Here is a 21070-nt window from a genome sequence, read left to right on the forward strand (position 1 = left end):
AATACACCACACAAGGGGCCAGATGATGGGCTGACCCCCCCCCCTCCTTTTATGGTTAGATTACCAAAAAGGAGTCTGCTTCCAATACAACTTTGTGGGTGCCCAGGGTTCACCACTGGCTGCACCTATTTCTTCCAATACCATATGAAAACAAGAAAAACATCACAATATCTGAATTTGTTGACAATGTCAGCACAAGTGAGCATTCTCAGCATCAAGCACATGCAGGACAACTATGGACTGCCCATAGCACTTCCACATCAGCCCGGGACAACTCAACATTATCATCTTCCTCCTGTCTGGCTCATAAAGCAAGTCGACCAGCCCTCGGTAGCCACAGAAGAAAGCGACCAGCAGTTGTGCACAACCTGCAAACGTCTGGTCGGAAGGAAAACTATCTGCTAATGAGAAAATCCATGTTTATGAGCATCGGGATTAACGGATGCACATGACATCCCCTCCTGCTAAGCTTGGAGCACTGGGGTAATCCATACACCTTTGCTCCGATTCCGTTCTGGTCCAATTGCACATTACACTTCATATCCATCGGCTCAATCCCTAAGCTCTCTCACTTGGTCTTCAAGTTCTCTGGCTCGGTCTTTGGATCTTCTGAAAACTCCTTTGAAATTGTCGAGACTACCTCATCCTCCTCCAAATAGAATTTGGAGAGATCCACTTCCTTGGAAACTATCGGGTTGGAAACTATCGGGTTGACCTCATCCTCCTCCAAATAGGATTTGGAAAGATCGACTTGCCCGATCTGTGGTTCTGGTTCTGGTTTTGGTTTGGCTTCTGGCTCCAACTTTGGCTTTGGCTCTGGTTCTAGTTCTAGCATGTGCATCCCGGGTAATGGCACCTCCTTGGAAACACCTCTTTTTGTAAATCCTAATTTTAGAAACCCTAATTCAGCATACACCAAACATAAGCTAAGGGCTGTCGTAGGATGACCTAAGCTTTGATACCAATGTAACTTGTGTTGCAGAAGCATGTTCATGATTTAACGCTAAGCAAAGAAGATTAACGCTAATCCTATGTTTAGCAAAGACACAGAAGAGAAGGAAAGATAGACCTAATCTACTATATATTGCCAAAGTATACTATATAAACAATGATCTTGCTGATTCATAGCTTCATGATGCATACGAAAGATCCCTGTTGTAACCGCTCCCTAGAGGAGGCCTACAAATCGGAAGACAAAATGCACATTTTTTTTAGACCACTTAACAAATACCAACAATGGACATTATTAACAACACTAAAACTGAAAATGACCAAGAACACTTGACACCAACATTGGGGCCGGAAAAGGCCGCCCCCCCCCTCCCCCCTCAATACAGTTTGTATTTCTTGGAGTATTTGTATGTACAAGTGGCCTCATGGCGTGGAGTGAGAACAATGAAATACAACAAGTTTTTATCGATGAAGAATCAACTGTCGTAGTAGTCTAAATCACAGGCAGTTCTCCACCTTTACTGGGTGAACACCTGCCCTCACTGGTCTTCCGGGACCTTGCACCAACAGGCACGCCCACACTAACGCCTGGCAAGGTGAAGCATCGCGGTGAGAGAAATACCAGGTGCTCCCAAGTCAGCTGTGCTCCCTGTTTTTCCTCATACCCTCATGACCTTCACTAGCTCCTCTAGAGGTGACGGTGCGGTCAGGGCAATCGTGGGAAAAATCATTATCCCGATGGCCTACTAAGGTGTAGGCAGCTGGAGGTGAAGCTTGCCTACACAAAGCTTGTAATAACAACATTTAACTTTAATTTTTTATCTGAATTTGAAATAAAATATAGAAACAAATACCTGGCAAAGGTTTTAATTCAAATCTTAGCGGAGAAGATCATTCCCTTTTTGTGTACTCCTAATTGGTGTAAGCAACAGGTATAAACAGGTACAGTCGGTACAACAGGTAGAGCCAGTTCTGTTGGTACAAATGCAAGTACAACAGGTACGGTTAGTATTGTTGGTACAGATGCAAGTACAACAGGTACAACTCTATCGGTACCGTTCAGTAGGTATAGATCTGATACAACAGCCGTTTACAGCACAGGAGGTAGGTACAATTCAGGTACAATAGGTGTGTACAGCACAGGGGGCAAGTACAGTTCAGGTCGAGCAGTCGGGTGCAGTTTGCAAGCAAGTACAACACAGGTACAACATGCGGGTGCAGTCTGCAGGCGGGTGCAGTACAGGAGGCGGGTACAAAAAAAAAACTCCCCAAAAATCAACTCTCTCCGTAACTTCTGTAGTCGCCTACCTTTCATCAACCCCCCCCCCTCCATATCTTCCATGTGTGGGAAAAGAGAAGTTGCCCATGCAATAGTTGCTTTAAATATTATTAAACTTTTAATCAAAGGTTAGCTCATGGGCACCCACACTAGAAAGTGTCCGGAGCAAATTTTAAAGGTGTGTGAACATTCAACCTTATAAACATTAACGTTTACATGACTTTATGAATTTTACATTAGAAAAGGCCAACAAGGGTAATCCTTACCACCTGTTCACACGCCACAACAACTTGTCAGTAGACATCACACCCACGGTACACTGGGGACGTCCCCGTCGAGTGTACTGGCACGTCATAGCAAGCAAACATACGAAAACAAGTTTATGCATACAAACACAAATGCATGTGCACATGTAATGGACGAAATCTCCCTTTCATGAAACTTGTACAAGGATTTCTTGTCGGGCACAAAAGTGGCGCGACATAAATGTTAAGTCCTGGTTTTCCTATGGAGTGACAGTCCCATAGGCAAAACACACATCTTGGCATGGATCTTCCTATGGAGTGACAATCCCATAGACAAGGTCGGCACAAATATCAGTCCTATCATGGAATGACAGTCCCATGGGTAAGACGCAATCCTGGTCATACATGGGTGGTAGCAAACAGGCTCCTGTCCATATGGCACAATACTGGTCACACGCGGATGACACAAAACTGTCCATGTGACACAAGATAACTGACCCTTTTACATGGGGCACTGGCCTGGCCACATGTGAACACGGTACAAATCTGGCCACTCTATGGAGTGACAATCTCATAGAAGTGGCTCCAGAAATGGAGATGGACCAAATGGTGACACCTGCAGTCCTCTACTTGCAATCGGACAAGAGACGCTCCTGCTGATCCACCACTGTGTCCTTGCTACCTTGCAAACTCTGACAAATGGATCCTCTTGATCTTTGATTGATGATTCTAATGATTGCCTAATTAACCTATTTATAGGAAAGAAAAAGGTATGAATTCGTAATCAAGTCGGTTTTGTCTATTTTAACCGCAAAACATTGTCCAAAAAGTCATATTTTGTGTCCAAACTATGCCCAAAAGATGTCCCAACCATTGGGCTGTCTTGGGCACTTCCCACTCTAAATCTGCCCATATATTTGTTAATGAGAATATCCATGTCTATGAGCATTGAGATTAATGGATGCACATGACATTGGGATTTCAGGTTCCTGGCTCCAAAGGTACGGTCTATAGGCTAAAAAATGCCTTATATGGTTTGAAACAAGCCCTCACGGCTTCGTATGAGAAGATTGATGCTTTCTTTCTACAAAAGGGTTTCAAGTGATCGGCGGCTGATCCAAATCTCTACATTTATCCCGAGAAAGGGTTGTATACTCTTATCATTCTCTATGTGGACGACTTGATCATCACATGGAGCCATGCAGTACACATTGCTTAGACAAAGGTTCCCTCAGTTAGGAATTGAGATGACAGATCTTGGGTTGCTTCACTTCTTTCTTGGATTGGATATTTTTCATGGCTCAGATGGCATATTCTTTCTCTGTTGCGGTATGTTACAGAGCTGCCAGAGGCTTTCATGATGAGAGATTTTAAGCCCATCACTTCCCCCATGGATCTTGACATCGAACTTTCCTCTTCTGGATTTGATCCAGCGGCAGATACACTTCTGTACAAGAAACTGGTTGGTTCCTTGATTTGGTTGCTCAACACATGGCCTGATTGTGCATTTGTGGTGGGAACTCTTAGTGCTTTCATGCAGGCACCATTGGACACTCATTGGCAGGCAACACTTCGCGTGTTGCAGTACTTGAAAGGTACCAAGGATTTTGGCACTTTATATGGTGGCTGGAGCAACTCCGACTAGGCTGGAGATGCGGATTCTCGATGATCTACTACAGGGTATTGCTTTACTCTTGGATCTAGAGAAATTTCATGGATGATAAAAAGTAGCCTATGGTGGCGCTTTCATCGACTGAGACGGAGTATCGAGTGGCTTGTTCGACTGCTTGTGAGGTGATTTGGTTGCGGCGGCTACTTGAGGAGATCGGTTTTCAACAGCAGTAGCCTCTACCCTTATCTCATGCGACAACCAGAGTTGCTTGGCTATTGCTAAGAATCCTGTACTTCATGCACGGACCAAGCATATAGAGATCCAATACCAATTTGTGTGGGAGTAGATCTTGGAGGGAGATATTATCCTACCCAAGACAACGCTTCAAACTTATTCACCAAAGGATTATCTCAGGCAGCTATCGGCGTTCATGGCAGCTTCTTGGGTCTTGGCTCCCAGACTTGAGAGGGGATGTTAGCATACATCACCTCCTGTTGGTGCTTTTCTAGTTATTGGCTTTTGATGTGGGTTGTCCACCCTTTTTATGGGGCTTTTACCTATTTTCAAGTTGTGTAGGAGACTAGGGGGCAGTCAGCCAGCTCATGTAGGAGTATATATATGTGCTGCACTCTTCGTCACTTTCCATCATTCCTTATCATTCTTGATCACTTTGGTGAGCACCTTCAGCCCTCTGCCTACGGAGTCCACTCCTCGCTTAAGGGCTGGTTGTATCCACTCTTTTCTTGAGGATTAGTGCATCAGCGTTTTGCTGTTCTCTCTCCTCTCTCTCTTGGTCCTTGGATCTTCAGCGCTTTTTCATTCATCTGCATCTTTCCGCTGCCCTCTGACATCTCTCTCTCTCTCTCTCTTTCTCTCAAGTTTCCCCCTTCCAAGTTCTATTCCGCAGTGCACATGGTGGGCAGGAGGCTGAAGCTGAACAATGAAGACTGCAGTTATGTTTGTGTGTGTAAAGAACATGTCTATGCGCAGAACTCTTCAAGGTTTGAAGGTGGGCCGCAAGCGAGGAGCGGAGTGGGAACATGTTACAACCGTGAAGCCTTGCAGGATGGGCAATACACTTGTCAATGCAAATATTGCCCACATACTTGGGATGGGGGTCCAGTTCGCATTCGAGTGCATGTCTTGGGGCCGAAAGGATTTGGGGTTGACAAGTGTCCTAGTGCACCCCAAATTGCCAAGGACATGCAGAAGGTTGCATGGAAAAGCTTCAGCCAAGGCACATGTTGATTTGGAGGTGGCTGATTTGGGAGAGGCCCCTCATGCTCCTGATACATCAGCGAGTCAAAGTGTTGCAATTGTAAGTGCATCGTCTCATGAGCCTATGCAGAAAAGGAAAAAGTTGTCAAAGTCAAAGGGAGCATTGGCTAGATCATGGGAGATGCAAGCACGAAACGAAGCAAACATTGCTGTTTGACGCTTCTTCTTTGCCGAGGATATTCCTCATTGGAAGGTGAGGAGTCCTTATTTCATTGAGATGGTGAGGGCAATTGAGAAAGCTGGCCCTAGTTTCAAGCCCCCATCTTACCATCACTTGCGCACAAAGCAGTTGGCTGATGAAGTGAAATGTGTAGACAAAGACTTGCTCGGGATTCGAGAGAAGTGGAAAAGGTATGGTTGCAACATAGTGTGTGATGGATGGTGTGACACTCGATGTCGACTGTTACAGGACTGAGTATTTTACCTCTTTTCTTAAGCATTGTAATTATGTTTTAAGCATGTTTAGCATTCACTAATCATGTTTTACTCTGTATGTGCATATGTAAGTTGGTACACGTGTGTGGGTACAGACGACCTATACTTGGAGCTCAACCTCCTGCTCCTGGGACTGCTCCTGTGAGGTTTGTTGACTATACGACAATTCAAATATGTGTAGAGACTTGGTAAACCCAAGCTATGTGGAGGAGGAATATGCATCATATTCATCCAAGGAAAATCTCTTTGAAAGTCCCGCATATCCAAGCCAAGCACTGGAGTCTCAACCGGGGGAACAAAATTCTTTGATGTTGCTAGGCGGCTACCAACCTAGGACTCCAGGCCCCTTAGGTCAATGGTAGCATAGGAAAGTAGAAGCCAAACTAATGGGCCCCTGTTATTATGAGTGCGGAGAAGCCCATTGGGCTCGGGATTGTCCACATCGCCAAAGGCAAGCAGCTCGATCCAATACAACAGTACCACAGTTTCCACCAATTGAAAGATATTGTCTAGGGTGTTGTGTAGAACACTTTCCAAAGGATTGTTTGCTGAAACCACATGAGGAAGGCACCTCTCAACCAAAGGTCTCACTCAACTTTGTAGAGGCAGTTTCATTGCCACTTTCATCAGAGAATGAGGATGTCGTGCCACTTAGAGTCATGACTAGATCACAGACACGAAATGCCGAAATGCAGACTGATGAGACACCTCGAACTAGGGATGCAAAGGCAAATCTGTTGGTGTGTGTGAGTACATGTGTGTGCATGCTCATATGTATGTACATGTGCATACGTGTTTTTAGGTATATTTCTCTTAGTGTGTTGCAGGTACAGCTCCTTTTGTTGGGCACTCAAGGGCAGCTCAAGGGGCCACCCAAAAGGTAGCCCAATGGACAGCCTGTGGGACAGTGTTGGGGTGGCCAAGGGAACAGCCGGGTAGCAGCCCTGCAGCGCAGCAAAGGGAACAACCGGGTTGCAGCCAACGTAGCAAGACTGGCAGTGTTGAGGTGGCCAAGGGGGCAGCCGGGTAGCAGCCAGCGCAGCAACACTGGCAGCCCGTCTAGATGACGTGGCGCTGCCACGTGGCAGAGGCACTTGACTGCAACACAAACCGGCGAGTAGGAGCACAGTTCAGCGCTAAACCCTAAGCACAGGAGAGAGAGAGGAAGGTACCAATGCCGATCTTTTTGACGATTTTGTGTCAAAATCAGATTTCCAAGAGTTCAAAGTAGCTCTCGAAGCTTCTTCGACGGAACGTCAGGCACAAATCGCAGCCCAGATGCAGGCTTTGCAGAACTCCATCGCTCTATTGACCACGACCCTCTCTACTTTCTCAGGTATGGATACCTTGGCTTCAGCTTTAGGTCCCAACATTACTCCGGAACCGTTCAGGGGCGAGCAAAAGCAGCGAACCAAGGAGATCGTGGACACGTGGCTACACAAGTGGCAAATTCACTTTCAGTTTCATCCATATGATGATGGAAAGAAGATCCAATTAGCAGCAGGTTTCCTGTCCGACAAAGCTTTGCTTTGGTGGAAGGAACTCAACCCTAAGCCAACGACTTGGGCACAATTTGAAGATATCTTCAAGAAAGAATTCCTCAAGAAAGAGGATGACTACGATGTTGTTGCCCGGTTTTCAGCTTTGACCATGATCTCGCAGCACCTCACTTATGAGGTCTACCTCCAGAAGTTTCGTGACTTGCAGATGAAAGCTACAAAGATGGATCCCACTACTCTTTTGGGGTTTTTCGTAGCTGGTTTACCCGACTCGTACCGATTACAGGTTAAAAATAACAAATGTAAAACATTGGACGAGGCCATTCATTCAGCTCGTATCTATGATGATACGATGGTCTCTTCCAAGTCGAAACCCGTTACCGAGCAGGGGAACAAGCATAAAAGAAAGTTCTCCGCACCTATGGCTAACACGTCAGAGGGAAAGTCTTCGGACCAACCTTCGAAGAATTCCAGTTCGACACCAGCCAAGAAGAAACGACTCCTTAGGGCTTTGAAGCTCAAGAAGGAAGGACGTTGTTTTATCTGCGAAGAAAAAGGACACATGCGTAACGAATGCCCAAAGCAAAAGGGTACCAAGTCAAACGCAGGACCCAAGCCAAAGGCAGCTAACCAGTTGTCTTTGACAGGTACGTCAATTACTGTACATTCTCGCCCTAGTACTTGTTCTGATTGTCTGTTCAATTCTAAAGTATTTGGCATGCATGATCTTCTCCGAGTTTATGGAGAAGTGAATGGCCATAAAATTCACATTCTTTTAGACCCTGGCAGTTCGCATAACTTTGGTAACTACAAACTTGTGCAGAAATTGAGTCTTGATACGACACTCAGCGACCATACCTATGAGGTACGTCTACCTGCGGGCAGATAAGTTTGGGATCGCAAGATGGAGATGCTTCCAATCCAGATTCAGGACTACAAAGATACTCTGGAATGCTATGTTATGCATCTGGAAAATGTAGACTTGTTATTAGGGATTGAGTGGTTTAAGACTCTTGACGTCCAGATAGATTGGTCTAGTCATATTTTTTCTTTTCAGCATAGGGACACCAAGTATAGTATTTTAGGTGATTGTATTCATCCCTCTCAGGGACCTCTTGTAAATACAATTGATTTTGGAAATATAATGGATTCTTCTTTGTATACCGCTTTCCATTGTGTATTGATTCCACTTTCTTCTTTTCTCATCCCTTCCATGGATGTGAATGAATTAAGTGTGTTTGAAAGCAAAGAATTACAGAAGATACTTGATTCATTTCAAGATGTATTTCCTAAGGAACTACCATCAGGTTTACCACCTGAACGGGCAGTAGATCATCGTATTGACTTGATCCCTGGTGCTCATCCTGTCAGCATTCCACCTTATAGGATGAGCCAAGCTGAGGAAGATGAGTTGGCTAAACAACTCGCAGATTATTTGAGGATGGGCTAGATCTGTCCAAGTAAATCACCTTGGGATGCACCTGTGTTGCTTAGGAGAAAGAAGGACAATACTTGGAGAATGTGTATAGATTACAAGAGATTGAACAAGCTGACCATTAAGAACCGTTATCCTCTCCCTAGATCAGATGACCTGATTGACCGGTTAGCAGGAGCGAAATATTTCACGAAGATAGATTTACGTACTGGCTATCACGAGATACGTATTCATGAAAGACATGTCGAAAGAACCGCCTTTCGGACTAGGTATGGCCATTACGAGTTTCTCGTATTACCTTTTGGGTTAACCAATGCTCCAGCCACTTTCCAACAAATGATGAACGATCTTTTTCGTGAACATTTAGGAAAATTTGTGGTGGTGTTCCTGGATGATATTTTGATATATAGTCGTACTCTTGAGGATCATGTCAGACACCTCACGATTGTCTTATCTATTTTAAGACAGAATCGACTATATGCTAAGTTAAGTAAATGTGAGTTCTTTATGACCGACATCATTTACTTGGGACACGAGATCACTAGAGATGGATTGAGCATTGACTATGACCGAGTTCAGAAGGTTTTGGATTGGCCTATACCGCGAACAGTGAAACAACTTTGTTCTTTTCTCGGTTTTGTTGTTTTTCTTCGACTCTCAGCTCACACTACCGATGACCGACTTATTGAAAGATTGTGGACGTAAGTCCAATCAGCCTATCACTTGGAATAACGATTTGGATATGGCCTTCAGACTTTTGAAAGATAAAGTCAAGGAAGCACCTATCTTAGCATGGCCTGATCCTAGTCGGCCTTATGTTCTTGAAACTGATGCCAATGACTATGCTATTGGGGCTGCTTTATTTCAAGATGGTAGACCGGTTTCTTTTGAAAGTAAAAGCTAGACGACACTCAATCTCGTTGGCCAACCCTTAAGAAGGAGCTTTATGCTGTGATTCATGCTCTCAAGGTTTGGAGACATTATTTATATGGCTCCAAGTTTATGGTATTGACTGATCATCAGTCAATCATGTGTGTGATGCGGATGATTTGAGAGGAAGGAAAGCTCGTTGGGCAGAGTTAATGCAAGATTTTGATTTTGAGATCCGTTATCGGAAAGGGTCCATGAATAGTATTGCAGATGCGCTTAGTCGGATTAGAGAGGTGAGTACTTTGTCGTTCACTGAGATTTCTATTGACTTATTTCAGTCATTGAGAGGGCTTTGCAGGACTGATAGTTATTTTGGTCCATTTTGGCAGAAGATCCAGGACGGGAGCTCATTGATTGACCAAGACTCGATGACTGAGCAGTCTACTATTCAGGCTGCATGAGGTCAGTGGATGATTCGGAATGGTTTGCTATTCCGTAATGACAAAATTTGTGTACCACAGATCCCGGACATTAGGTCCAAGATTCTTAAGGAGTGTCACGACGCCCCTTCTGTTGGACACCCTGGGGTACACAGGACATTTATCTTTAGTGAAACACACTTTTTATTGGCCGAAGATGAAAGGGTATATAGAAGATTATGTTCTCAAGTGTCAGATTTGTCAGGCAAATAAAGTTGAACGCTTTAGACAGGCTGGGTTGTTGCATCCTTTGCAAATCCCAGGTAATAAATGGGAAAGTATTTCCATGGATTTTATTACCGGATTGCCAAGAACACATCAAAGCCACGATTCTATTTGGGTTGTGGTAGATCGCTTGACAAAAATGGCTAGATTTTTACCGACCCGGAAGACTATTACAGCTACGCAATTAGCTCGGCAGTTTATCGAGCAATTGTTTAGACTGTACGGGTTACCGCAGGACATAGTCAGTGATAGGGACTCTAAGTTTACGAGTGATTTTTGGAAACTTGTTTTTGAGAAGTTGGAAATAACTTTGAATTTGAGTTCCTCTGATCATCCTCAATCTGATGGCCAGACTGAAAGAGTGAATCAGATTTTGGAGGATATGCTTTGAGCATATGTATCCAAAAGACAGAGTTCATGGGAGGATTATCTTCCTATGTTAGAATTTGTATATAACAGTACTAAGCATACGAGCACATGGTTTAGTCCTTTCATGCTTATGTATGGTTTTCAACCTAGATCACCTGTTACAGTAGGATTCTCGGGACTTCAGCATGATGCAGCACGTAATTTTTTGCAAGATATGCAGGAAATGTTACGAGTTGCAAAGGAATCTATTCGAAGTGCTCAAGACCGAGATAGGTTTTATTCTAATAGACATCGTTCACCTAGAGAGTTCTCTGAAGGAACGATGGTGTATTTGCGAATTCTGAAAGATTCCGAGACTTTACGGACAGGTAGATCTCCGAAATTATCCCCTAGATACTGTGGACCATTTCGTGTTACACGACTTAAGGAAGTACTGGGTGGAGGAGATCAGTTAGTTACTCCTCAAGAAATCATAGATGTCCAGGACATGACATTTGTTCCGCACGAACCTGAAAAGATTCTTGGATTTCGTGAACGAAGACTGCGTAATACGCTTATCACGGAATACAAGATCAAGTGGAAGGATCGTGTTGATGAGGACGCTACATGGGAGACATTGACTACTCTTCAGAGAGATTACTCTGGCTTTTTAGTGAGCTCAGGAGTGAGCTCTTAGAGGAAGGGGAGTATGTCATGTGCACAGTGTGTATCTACCGTGTGCTATACGCATGCAAGACTAGTTTCGAGGCTTGGGGAAGCTTGGAACTAGATTGACGAGCTGAGTTAGGGAAATACTAACGGGCGGCAACTCAATTATGGACGGGCGGGCGGCCAAGTGTGGACGTCCGATGACCGGCCAAGAGCCTATAAAAGGGTGGCCAAGGTTAGTTATTGTATTATAGAGAGTCTCGCGAGTTTGTGAGAGCTCTATGGTCTTGGAGCCTGGATCTAGTGCAGACGTGCACCTGCTTTATGCAGCCGAGGCCGGCAGCAGTCTCGAGGCCCGCGAGGGCAGCTTCGTGGCGGTATGGGACGTCGCGAGGAGGAGATTGGTCGGTACGTCATCCTAGTTAGCTCAGCTCGTGGCTCGGTGGGGATAGCCAAGTCTGTGGGCTTGCCCACGGCTGTCATGATTGGGAGGTGAGTCAGGCCTGCACCCCCTTGTTGTTTGTTTGTTCGTTTGTTCGTTTGTTTGCAGGATTCAAGTTTCGAACCAAGATCGATCACGAGGGGATCCGTGGGGATTTGACAGTATGAATGCTGAATTTTACCTTCACCAAAGTGCTGTAGCAAAACGATAAAGATAAGAATGCTGAAAACTGCTCCTGTGCAAAAAACGCAAGGTGATCTGAAGGCGGAATGCTGTATGCTGATGCGTTTAGGTTGATGAAGGCAGAATGCTCATGCGTTAATGCTCTCTTGGGTGCTGATGGATGAAACACTGAGGGCTGAAGGGCTTCAATCGCTTATGCTCCTTGGACTGAAGGCTCCAATCATTGAAGGCTTGATGGCTGAATTATGATTGAATGAATGAATGATATGCTCAGCTATTTATATGGACAATTGATGCTGGTTGATTGCTTACAGAGCTGGCCGATTGCATCTTGTCCTGGTGGATAAATGGATAAATGATGTAAAAATGTCCAATAAATGCTATAAATTATGGGAATAATACTGGATAAATTCTAATGAATGCTAGATGTTATCTGAAGGCTTTTGCAATGGTCTAAATGCAGTGGATGAATGCTATACATTATGCAGAGTGCTTTCTAATGCAAACCTAAGGCTTCTACTGACTCTACATCTCTTCAAGTGGGTTAAGGGACTTGGACTGACTGACTGTCTAAGGTTGAGAATGACCTACGTAGCTCGTGCTTGACTTATCCTGGACTAAGGATTACAATGGGGTCACGGCATACGACAAATATCATCCTAAAAGGTGCGAATAATGTACAATGTTGCACTGATGATGATGAGCCATCTTGTCACCATGCACTACAGTGCAGAGTGCATGTGACACCTCTTGATCTTTGAGTGATGATTCTAATGAATGCCTAAGGATCCTAGGTATGAATTCGTAATTAAGTCGATTTTACCTATTTTTCCCACAAAACATTGTCCAAAAAGTCATATTTTGTGTCCAAACAATGTCCAAAAGGTGTTGTCAACCATTGGGCTATGTCTTGGGCCTTGTGCAAAAGAAGGATGGATCTTTCCACATGTGTGTGGATTATCGAGCTCTAAACAAGCTCACCATCAAGAACAGGTTCCCAATCCCATGCATAGATGACATCTACTTCCGAGAGCATGTAGGGCTGCAAAATCCACTCTAAATCTATCCATATATTTGCTAATGAGAATATACATGTCTATGTGGCACCAGATTATCGTGTGCACGTGACATCCCCTTCTGCCAAACTTGGAGCATTGGGGTAATCCATACACCTTTGCTCCTTTTACGTTTCGGTCCAATTGAAAAATCCACTTCATATCCACCGGCTCGATTTCCAAGCAATCTGACTTGGTCTTCAAGTTCTCTGGCTCGGTCTCTAGATCCTTTGAATTACATGGTAGTCTCTTTCTCCTCCTCACAGGATTTAAAGACGTTTTCTAGAAGCTCCTTTGAAATTATCGAGACGACCTCATCCTCCTCCAAATAGGATTTGGAGAGAGAACTATCGGGTTGACCTCATCCTCCTCGAAATAGGATTTGGAAAGATCCACTTGCTTGGGAACTATCGGGTTGACCTCATCCTCCTCCAAATAGGATTTGAAAAGATCCACTTGCTTGATCTGTGGTTTTGGTTCTAGTTTGGCTTTTGGTTCTAGCTTTGCTTACGGTCCTCTTCTATGAGTTGTTGCCTATACTCGGCCATGATTTGTTTGTATTGGGCTTGGCGTTCTTGTTCCCTTTTGTATCGTTCTTCATCTTCTCGTCTCCAACGACTCTGCATAGTCTCATACTCATGTCGTAACTCTTCTTTCCAAGCATCATTGCTCTCCATCGAGTTGAGGTTTTGGTGGAGGCGATAGCAAAAAGAAGTCTTTTCTTTCCTAGGTTAGACCTAGGCTAAGTCATGTGCATATTCTACCCTACATGCAACTTATGCTACATGCTAAAATGGGTTGCAACCCTAAAAAAGAAAACCCTAAAAATAGAAACCCTGATTCCACTTTCCACATTGAATCTAGGACCGAAAACACTGTTGTTAGGACTGAACTCATGCAAATATAGCTCTAATACCAATGTAACATGTGTTGCGGAAGCGTGTTCATAATTACCTCTAAGCAAAGAAGATTAATGCTAATCCTATGCTTAGCGGAGACATAGAAGAGAAGGAGAGATAGACCTAATCTACTCTATATTGCCAAAACATGTTATATATACAATGATCTTGGTGATTCACAGTTTTGTGGAAATGGTCTTGTTGATTCACAGCTTCATGATGCATACCAAAGATCCCTGCAGCCCTCTACTTGCAATCGGACAAGAAAAGCTCTTGCTGATTCATCAGCTTCATGATGCATACCAAAGATCCCTGCAGCCCTCTACTTGCAATCGGACAAGAAAAGCTCTTGCTGATTCATCATATACAATGATCTTGCTGATTCACAGCTTCATGATGCATACCAAAGGTCCCTGCAACCCTCTACTTGCAATCGGACAAGAAAAGCTCTTGCTGATTCATCATTGTGTCCTTGTTGTCTTGCAGACTCTGACAAACGGATCCTCTTGATCTTTGAATGATGATTCTAATGAATGCCTAAGGATGCTATTTATAGGAAAAATATGAATTCGTAATCTAGTCGGTTTTGCCTATTTTTCTCACAAAACATCGTCCAAAAAGTCATATTTTGTGTCCAAACTATGGCCAAAAGGTGTCCCAACCATTGGGCTATGTCTTGGGCACTTCTGGGAGCTTGTAGGGCTGCAAAATCCACTCTAAATCTACCTCTAAATCTGCCCATATATTTTGGTTATGAGAATATACATGTCCACGAGTGGTGTTGTAGCTTCTAGTAGCTGTGGTGTCATGGAGCCCTCTGATGATGGAGAGGATGATGACAATGATGAGGATGATGGTGATGAGGAGTATGGTTTAAACTTTAAACTTTAGGGTTGTAACTTGTTTTCATGAATCGTGATTCGTAATACGTATTACATATTTATTAATGATGAATGTTCAATGAATGCATAATGTTGTATTATTGTAATTTGTTAGTTGTCACTTGTGCATTTAACACGTTCTCTCTTTTTTTACTTAAAAAAAGTAGGGCCACATATGATTCAGCCCTGGGGTTTGAATTTGAATCATACTCCAATCATACTTTTATACTTGGTACACATATGATGTATGGAAATGCATGAAAAAACTATGTATGTAGAGGTGTGCATGGTTTGGGAGCATCTTATGGCTGGTAGAACATTGAGTAAGAGTGGTTTCTCATGGCTCCATCTGTGAGGCTAGTTATAGAAGAGGACTAAAGGAGCAGTCGAAGTGAAGCAGCCTGTGCAACATACAAAGGTGCTCTAGGTGCAAGGGACATAGCTGACATGTTTCAACGCATCTGATTGCAGGCTGCACCCAGTATTCTGGATGGCTGGTTGACTTTTCCAGCCTGTCCTGTAGAAGACATTTTTTTGAGGAGTTATTCATGACCCCCTTAGCAGCACTTTTGATAGTCAGATTTCAGCAAGGTCAAAGCAAGTTTTGCACCTCAAGCAGGGCTTGTTTTTGGAAGATATCAATCCGCAATAAGTACTAAGTCCTCAGTTAGTTTCGGTTGAGATCGGCTAAGTCGGCTTGTTGACTCAAGATCTCTCATCAGCGTAGTCATTTTGAGTTACAGAGTTGGGAGATGGAATCCAAAATATTGTGCATAAAGTTTTTGTCTGTGTTTTGACATGCATGAATGACTTGTCTTAGCTGCCTGGACAATGCATAAAATGACTTTTGATTTGAGAATTGATAACTTGCTTTTTTTTTTCTTTTCAGGGCCCTCGGATGGTCAGAGATGTCTTTCGCCTTGCAAAAGAGAATGCTCCTGCCATTATATTTATTGATGAGATTGACGCAATTGCCACAGCACGTTTTGATGCCCAAACTGGTGCTGACAGAGAAGTTCAGCGTATTTTGATGGAGCTTTTGAATCAGGTGTGGTAACTTGCAGTTTTACTTTCTTCCACTGCTTGGAAAAGCAGGGACGATATCTTCGACATTTGCCGCACAGAGAGAGAGAGAGAGAGAGAGAGAGAGAGAGAGAGGATGCAAAAGGAGAGAATAATGTAAATGGGTTCCTATGCTTAATCGTCTGTTGTGCAGATGGATGGGTTTGATCAGACAGTTAATGTGAAAGTGATTATGGCAACAAACCGTGCTGATACCTTGGATCCTGCTCTACTTCGCCCTGGTAGGCTCGATAGGAAAATAGAGTTTCCGCTGCCAGACCGAAGGCAGAAGCGACTTGTCTTTCAGGTATGCATTTGTTGGCGTGTACTTGGTATCAGCATGAGAAGCATTCGATTGCACAAACATGCTGAGCTACTGCTCTTCTCCTTTCAAACGGCGCGTGCAGGTTTGTACTGCAAAGATGAATCTTGGTGATGAGGTGGATCTTGAAGACTATGTTTCACGGCCAGACAAAATAAGTGCTGCAGAGGTACGTGTTTTAAAGAGGTCAAAATTTTGTTTTGAGTGTGGCTTGCTACCATGGGGGGGTTAAGGTTAGCATGCTCTCTGAAGAAGTGGCATGCTAGCCTTCTTCCATGAAAAGTTACTTTGCAAATAGTTGTCTTGCATCAATAAACCCCTCTTAGAAATGGTGGTGTGTAACATGACTGTATGTGGAACCGTGCTTAATGATGATTAATGCTAAGCAACATAGATTACCACTAATAATGATTATTGAGAAGTAGAGAGGAGGAGAAGAGAGACTCTTTACCTAACCTATTCCTATTATATATTACTAAATGAATGAGTAATTACAATGAATGCTCATCATAAATTAGATGTAACTCTTGCATGTTATGCATAGACTAAATGCTTCATGTTTCTCTTTCATTGATTTGGAGTTGTACGAAGAGGAGCCCAATGCTTTTAGGGCTGAATTGGATCATGTAAAGAGCAGGCAAGAGAAGAGGAGTTGAAGCTTCTTCATGAAAAGCCACAGGTTCACAAACTTATTGAAGACACTAAAGCTGAATCCACGGGGGACTCCATGGCCAGGGAGTTGGGTGTGAAGCCAAGGGAGTTGACCCTTACTTATCTTATATGCAATGGAGATGTAATGGAAGGTGAAGGGGGCGTTCTTAAGTTCAAAAAACCTCCTCGCATAGAGCCAGGTGGTGCCATTTCTCGTAGGATTAAATCTTTTGTACAACGAGAAGAACCCTTGGTGATTCCTCACCATGCTTCTTCACCACTTAATGCAAGGGGAGAAAGACACGCTTATGCCAAAGAGGGTGGACAGCTAGGTGGTTATGCACATGCAGGGCATAAACATCATGCATGACATAGTACTTTGCCTATAGAATAGGCTAGTGGAGAAACCACACATGGGCTGAAATTTTCGCGATATATAGGTGATGGATATGATGAAAAATCAGCTCATGGTACTCATGCCAAAGAGCATTCCCGTGAGCATGGTGATGTAGGAAGAGATGTATCTCGGCATGCAGGTAGGCCACCGTTGCCACGGTCACCAATTTAGAGGGCACATGCCACCATGCCTCATGTATCTCACCATAATGTGCAGGATGCCCATGCACCTAGGGTTGCCCCATTGGATAGGGGTAAGAGAAATAGGGAAGAGCAGGAGCCTAATTCAAGTAGGCTCAAGGTCTTTAAAGTAGGTGACAAATCTGTCAAGTTTGAAGCTTACCATGGGGACTATGATGCTTCCAAGGTGATCGCTTTTGTTGCTCAGTTTGATATTGCATATAGTGATGAGGCTTTTTCCTAAAAGTAAAAAATAAGACATGTAAGCATGTTTCTTAAGGGGACAGCCGCTCATTGGTGGATCTCAGAAAAGCTCTTAGGAACTGCTATTGCCACTTGGGAGGAGTTCAAGGAGAAATTTTATGCTCAATTCCGACCTCCAAATGCAATAAGGCAAATCACTAAGAAGTGGAACAAGCTTGAACAAAAGGACAATGAGTCGGTAAATCCTATGTAGCCAAATCTTGGAAGGTTCTTTTGGAAGTTTCCCCATTCATGCATATTGGAGAAGCTGAGAAGAATCGGAAGTTCAAATCGGGTCTCCATCCGGTGTTCCAACAGACGTGGTTATGACGCAAGCTAGCATCTATCATAACTATCTGTATCAAAAGTAAAGTACCTATAGTTGCCACAGAAAGAGAAGGGGGGCACAAGCCAGGACCAATACAACAAATGAATACAATATCAAACAAAGGTGTCGATGCCGAGATCGGGCCGAGGTTGATGTCGAGGCACAAGATAGCTGATGCCGAGCTCACCATGAGGATGACCCACGAGAGTCTTACACCGGGCTAGAACCAGTATACAATACTTGAATCAAATTGTGAGGCTTTCAAACACCCACAAGAACTCTTCATGTAATATGGACAGGAATCCCAAGATGGCAAACTCCAGAGTGATAACTGCTGAATAGGGACTATACAAGATAGCGAATGGTTGGTTTCACTATTGTTGAGGGCTGAATAAAAGATGGCAGCACAATAGAGAACAAAATTGTGCTTCAAGGTCTTATTCAGGCGGACCAAAGTAGTGCTTTTGGCGCCAAGCGTTGCTCTCCAAAGGGCTATAGTAGCCAGCGGGGCTGTGTTGGCGGCGGTTCTACCGGAGTAGCACAGGCGCTGTTGGTCATGTCCACTCCCAACTAGTTCAGGTGTGAACCCAGCTTACTCACGGGCACTTTTTCCCTATGATTGGACACATGTTTAGGGTTAGTGTTTTGGTGCTTACCACACTGAGCACTGAACACTGTACTTACAGTGCTGCACGGCCCTCTTTGAAGCTCGACTGTACCTACTGCCCGTTGATTGTACTAGCGCTGACCGTACACTGCTATGTATTGCTAGCTGCCGCCGCCCCTGCATTGACTGTACGTGCCGCCGCCGTCCAACTGTACCTGTACAAGCGCCACCGCTCGTTTGTACGTGCTGTTCGCTTTCCCCTGCGCCGCTTGGACTTCGCCGCCCTGTATAATACCTGCACCTCAGATCTGCGCCGCCTTGCTCCGCCCTTGCGCTGCCTGTACTGTTGCCCGACTACAACTCCAAGATCTCAGATCTGTCCGATTGCAACTCCAAGATCTCAGATCTGCCTAACTGCAACTCCAAGATCCCTTACAGGTTTGTGGGATTTAGCAGTTTTTGACCTGAAATTGCACATTTTGTCTGTTGAAATTTGGGGCTTTTCACCATTGAGCTTGCAATTGCAACATTGGCATTGATTTCAGCAGATTTGGTGCGTAATAGCACTAGAAATTTGGGGATTTTGCAGAAATTGGCACGATTTGCAGGCATTTTGGGTGTTACAGGCACATTTACTCGGCATTGGGGCATTTCGCCCAATTTTTTGGGCATTACAGCATTTGTTGTGGTTGAGCCCAGCTTGTTATATCATGTATATAGAATCTAGTCTTGTTTTTTGTTTGCTTATGTTTTCTAACCTTACTTGAGGTCTCTTCTTGTTTGTTTGCTTATGTTTTCTAACCTTACTTAAGGCCTCTTTATGAAAATTTTGACTTGTTATGCATTGCAGATAGCTGCCATCTGCCAAGAGGCTGGATTGCATGCTGTTCGAAAGAATCGGTATGTCATTCTCCCCAAGGACTTTGAGAAAGGTTACAGATCCAATGTGAAGAAGTCTGACACTGATTTTGAATTTTACAAATAAAATAGATATTGTTTATAAGAGGTTAGTCTTGCTCTCAAAGTACATTAGGATGGAGAACCTATGACAAATGTCCAAAACAAGTGTTTTATTAAAATTCCTTCTCATAATTTTGAAATGTGCAATGTGATCTCTATAGTGGAGGTGTAACACTTTATTGTGCTGCATTCTTCCACCACGTTAGATGGCAGAAGTGGGCATAGATCATGTAGTGTTTGATTTAAGAGTATTGATCTGTATGGAATTCGATTTAAGAGTATTGATCTGTATGGAATTTGAAAGGAGTTGTAACATCGTAACCCTATCCAATACCTCCACGTGGCTCTCTAGGAATTGCCACTTATGTTTATATATCAGGGATATGCCTTAGACCACTCGTTAAGCTTGTTCATGTTCATTGATCTTTGTAGAAAGGTGCCAACTGATTGCATGCAATATGATGAGCTTCAAGGGGATATTTGTTTAGAGCAGCTGCCAATAGACATTTACAACAACCCCATGGCCTCGAATTATCTACAATCTTAAGCAATCCATATGCAGAGGCTGATGTAGAGCAAATGCAATGTTTTTCACTACACTACAAGTGGCCTACCCTACCTTTGATAGAATGGAGGGTGATGAGGCACTTGACTTTATCGATGAGATGGGAACGACAAGATTATCTTCATAAGCATAGGAGGTTAGGAGGGTCAGGTCCTTTAGGACATAGTGAAGGAGCCAACAAGGAGGTAGAGGATGCCAACAAGGGTCTGGAAGAAGGAGACAAAGAGCCACCCTCGGGAACAACAACTGATGAGCAACCTGAGGATGCGAAGGCTTTCCAAGGAGTGGCAATGGAGAGAGAAGACCAGCCCTAGTGGTAGGAATTACTTCTAAGGAACCACCTTGGTCGCAAGAGGGCAATAAACCACAAGGAGGTGAGGTCTCGCCCGATACTGATCACATAACCACATCAAAGTGGGCACACGAACCCCTACCTCATCATTTTAATCTTGCTACTTTATTCTTTGAGGCTGAAGAAAGAGTGCAAGAGGAGATTTCAAAGGATCTCTCCCACCTTCCCTAGATCCATGATTACAATGAAGCCATGTACAGGCTTACCAAAAATCTTCCTCACGAAGAGCCCATTCATGGTGTATACATGGGTGAGGTCCCACTCATGTAGCTTGAGAAACCCTTCAAATAGTGGCTATAGAACATGCCCATTGAAGAGTGCAGAGAATACAAAAATCCAACATGATAGGCCATTCAACAGATAATCAACCCAAGTCGTGGTGGCTCCGCTACCTCCACAATGTGGGTCACATACTGCGCTGCACCAGTTAACCAAAGAGTAAACCCAATGTACATGTCAGAGTGCAAGTGCATGAGAGGTGGAAGGAATATGAATCCAAAAAGAAGACCCACCCTCTCCTCAACTTCCTTGAATTTGAGCTTCCACCAACTGGCATGATCCCAAAAGAAGAGTGGATGTGTGGGATACTAGCCTAGTTTATTACCTCATATCAGGATGC

The 21070-nt window shown here is 43.9% G+C and overlaps 1 protein-coding gene across 1 annotated transcript in view; it reads left to right on the top strand.

The window, feature by feature from the left end:
- Positions 1-19815, top strand: part of RPT3 (regulatory particle triple-A ATPase 3) — a 50003-nt gene extending 30188 nt beyond the window's left edge. Inside the window, exons 3-6 of the mRNA XM_086821672.1 lie at positions 15675-15833; positions 16002-16154; positions 16255-16338; positions 19425-19815. Of these exons, the coding sequence (XP_086677798.1) occupies positions 15675-15833; positions 16002-16154; positions 16255-16338; positions 19425-19559 (531 nt within the window). The 3' untranslated portion in view covers positions 19560-19815. The remainder of the gene's footprint in view (positions 1-15674; positions 15834-16001; positions 16155-16254; positions 16339-19424) is intronic.
- Positions 19816-21070: the final 1255 nt, after the last annotated feature.

Source organism: Cibotium barometz, chromosome 27, assembly GCF_041138505.1.
Source record: "Cibotium barometz isolate CiBa-2024 chromosome 27, ASM4113850v1, whole genome shotgun sequence".
NCBI classification, from domain to species: domain Eukaryota; kingdom Viridiplantae; phylum Streptophyta; class Polypodiopsida; order Cyatheales; family Cibotiaceae; genus Cibotium; species Cibotium barometz.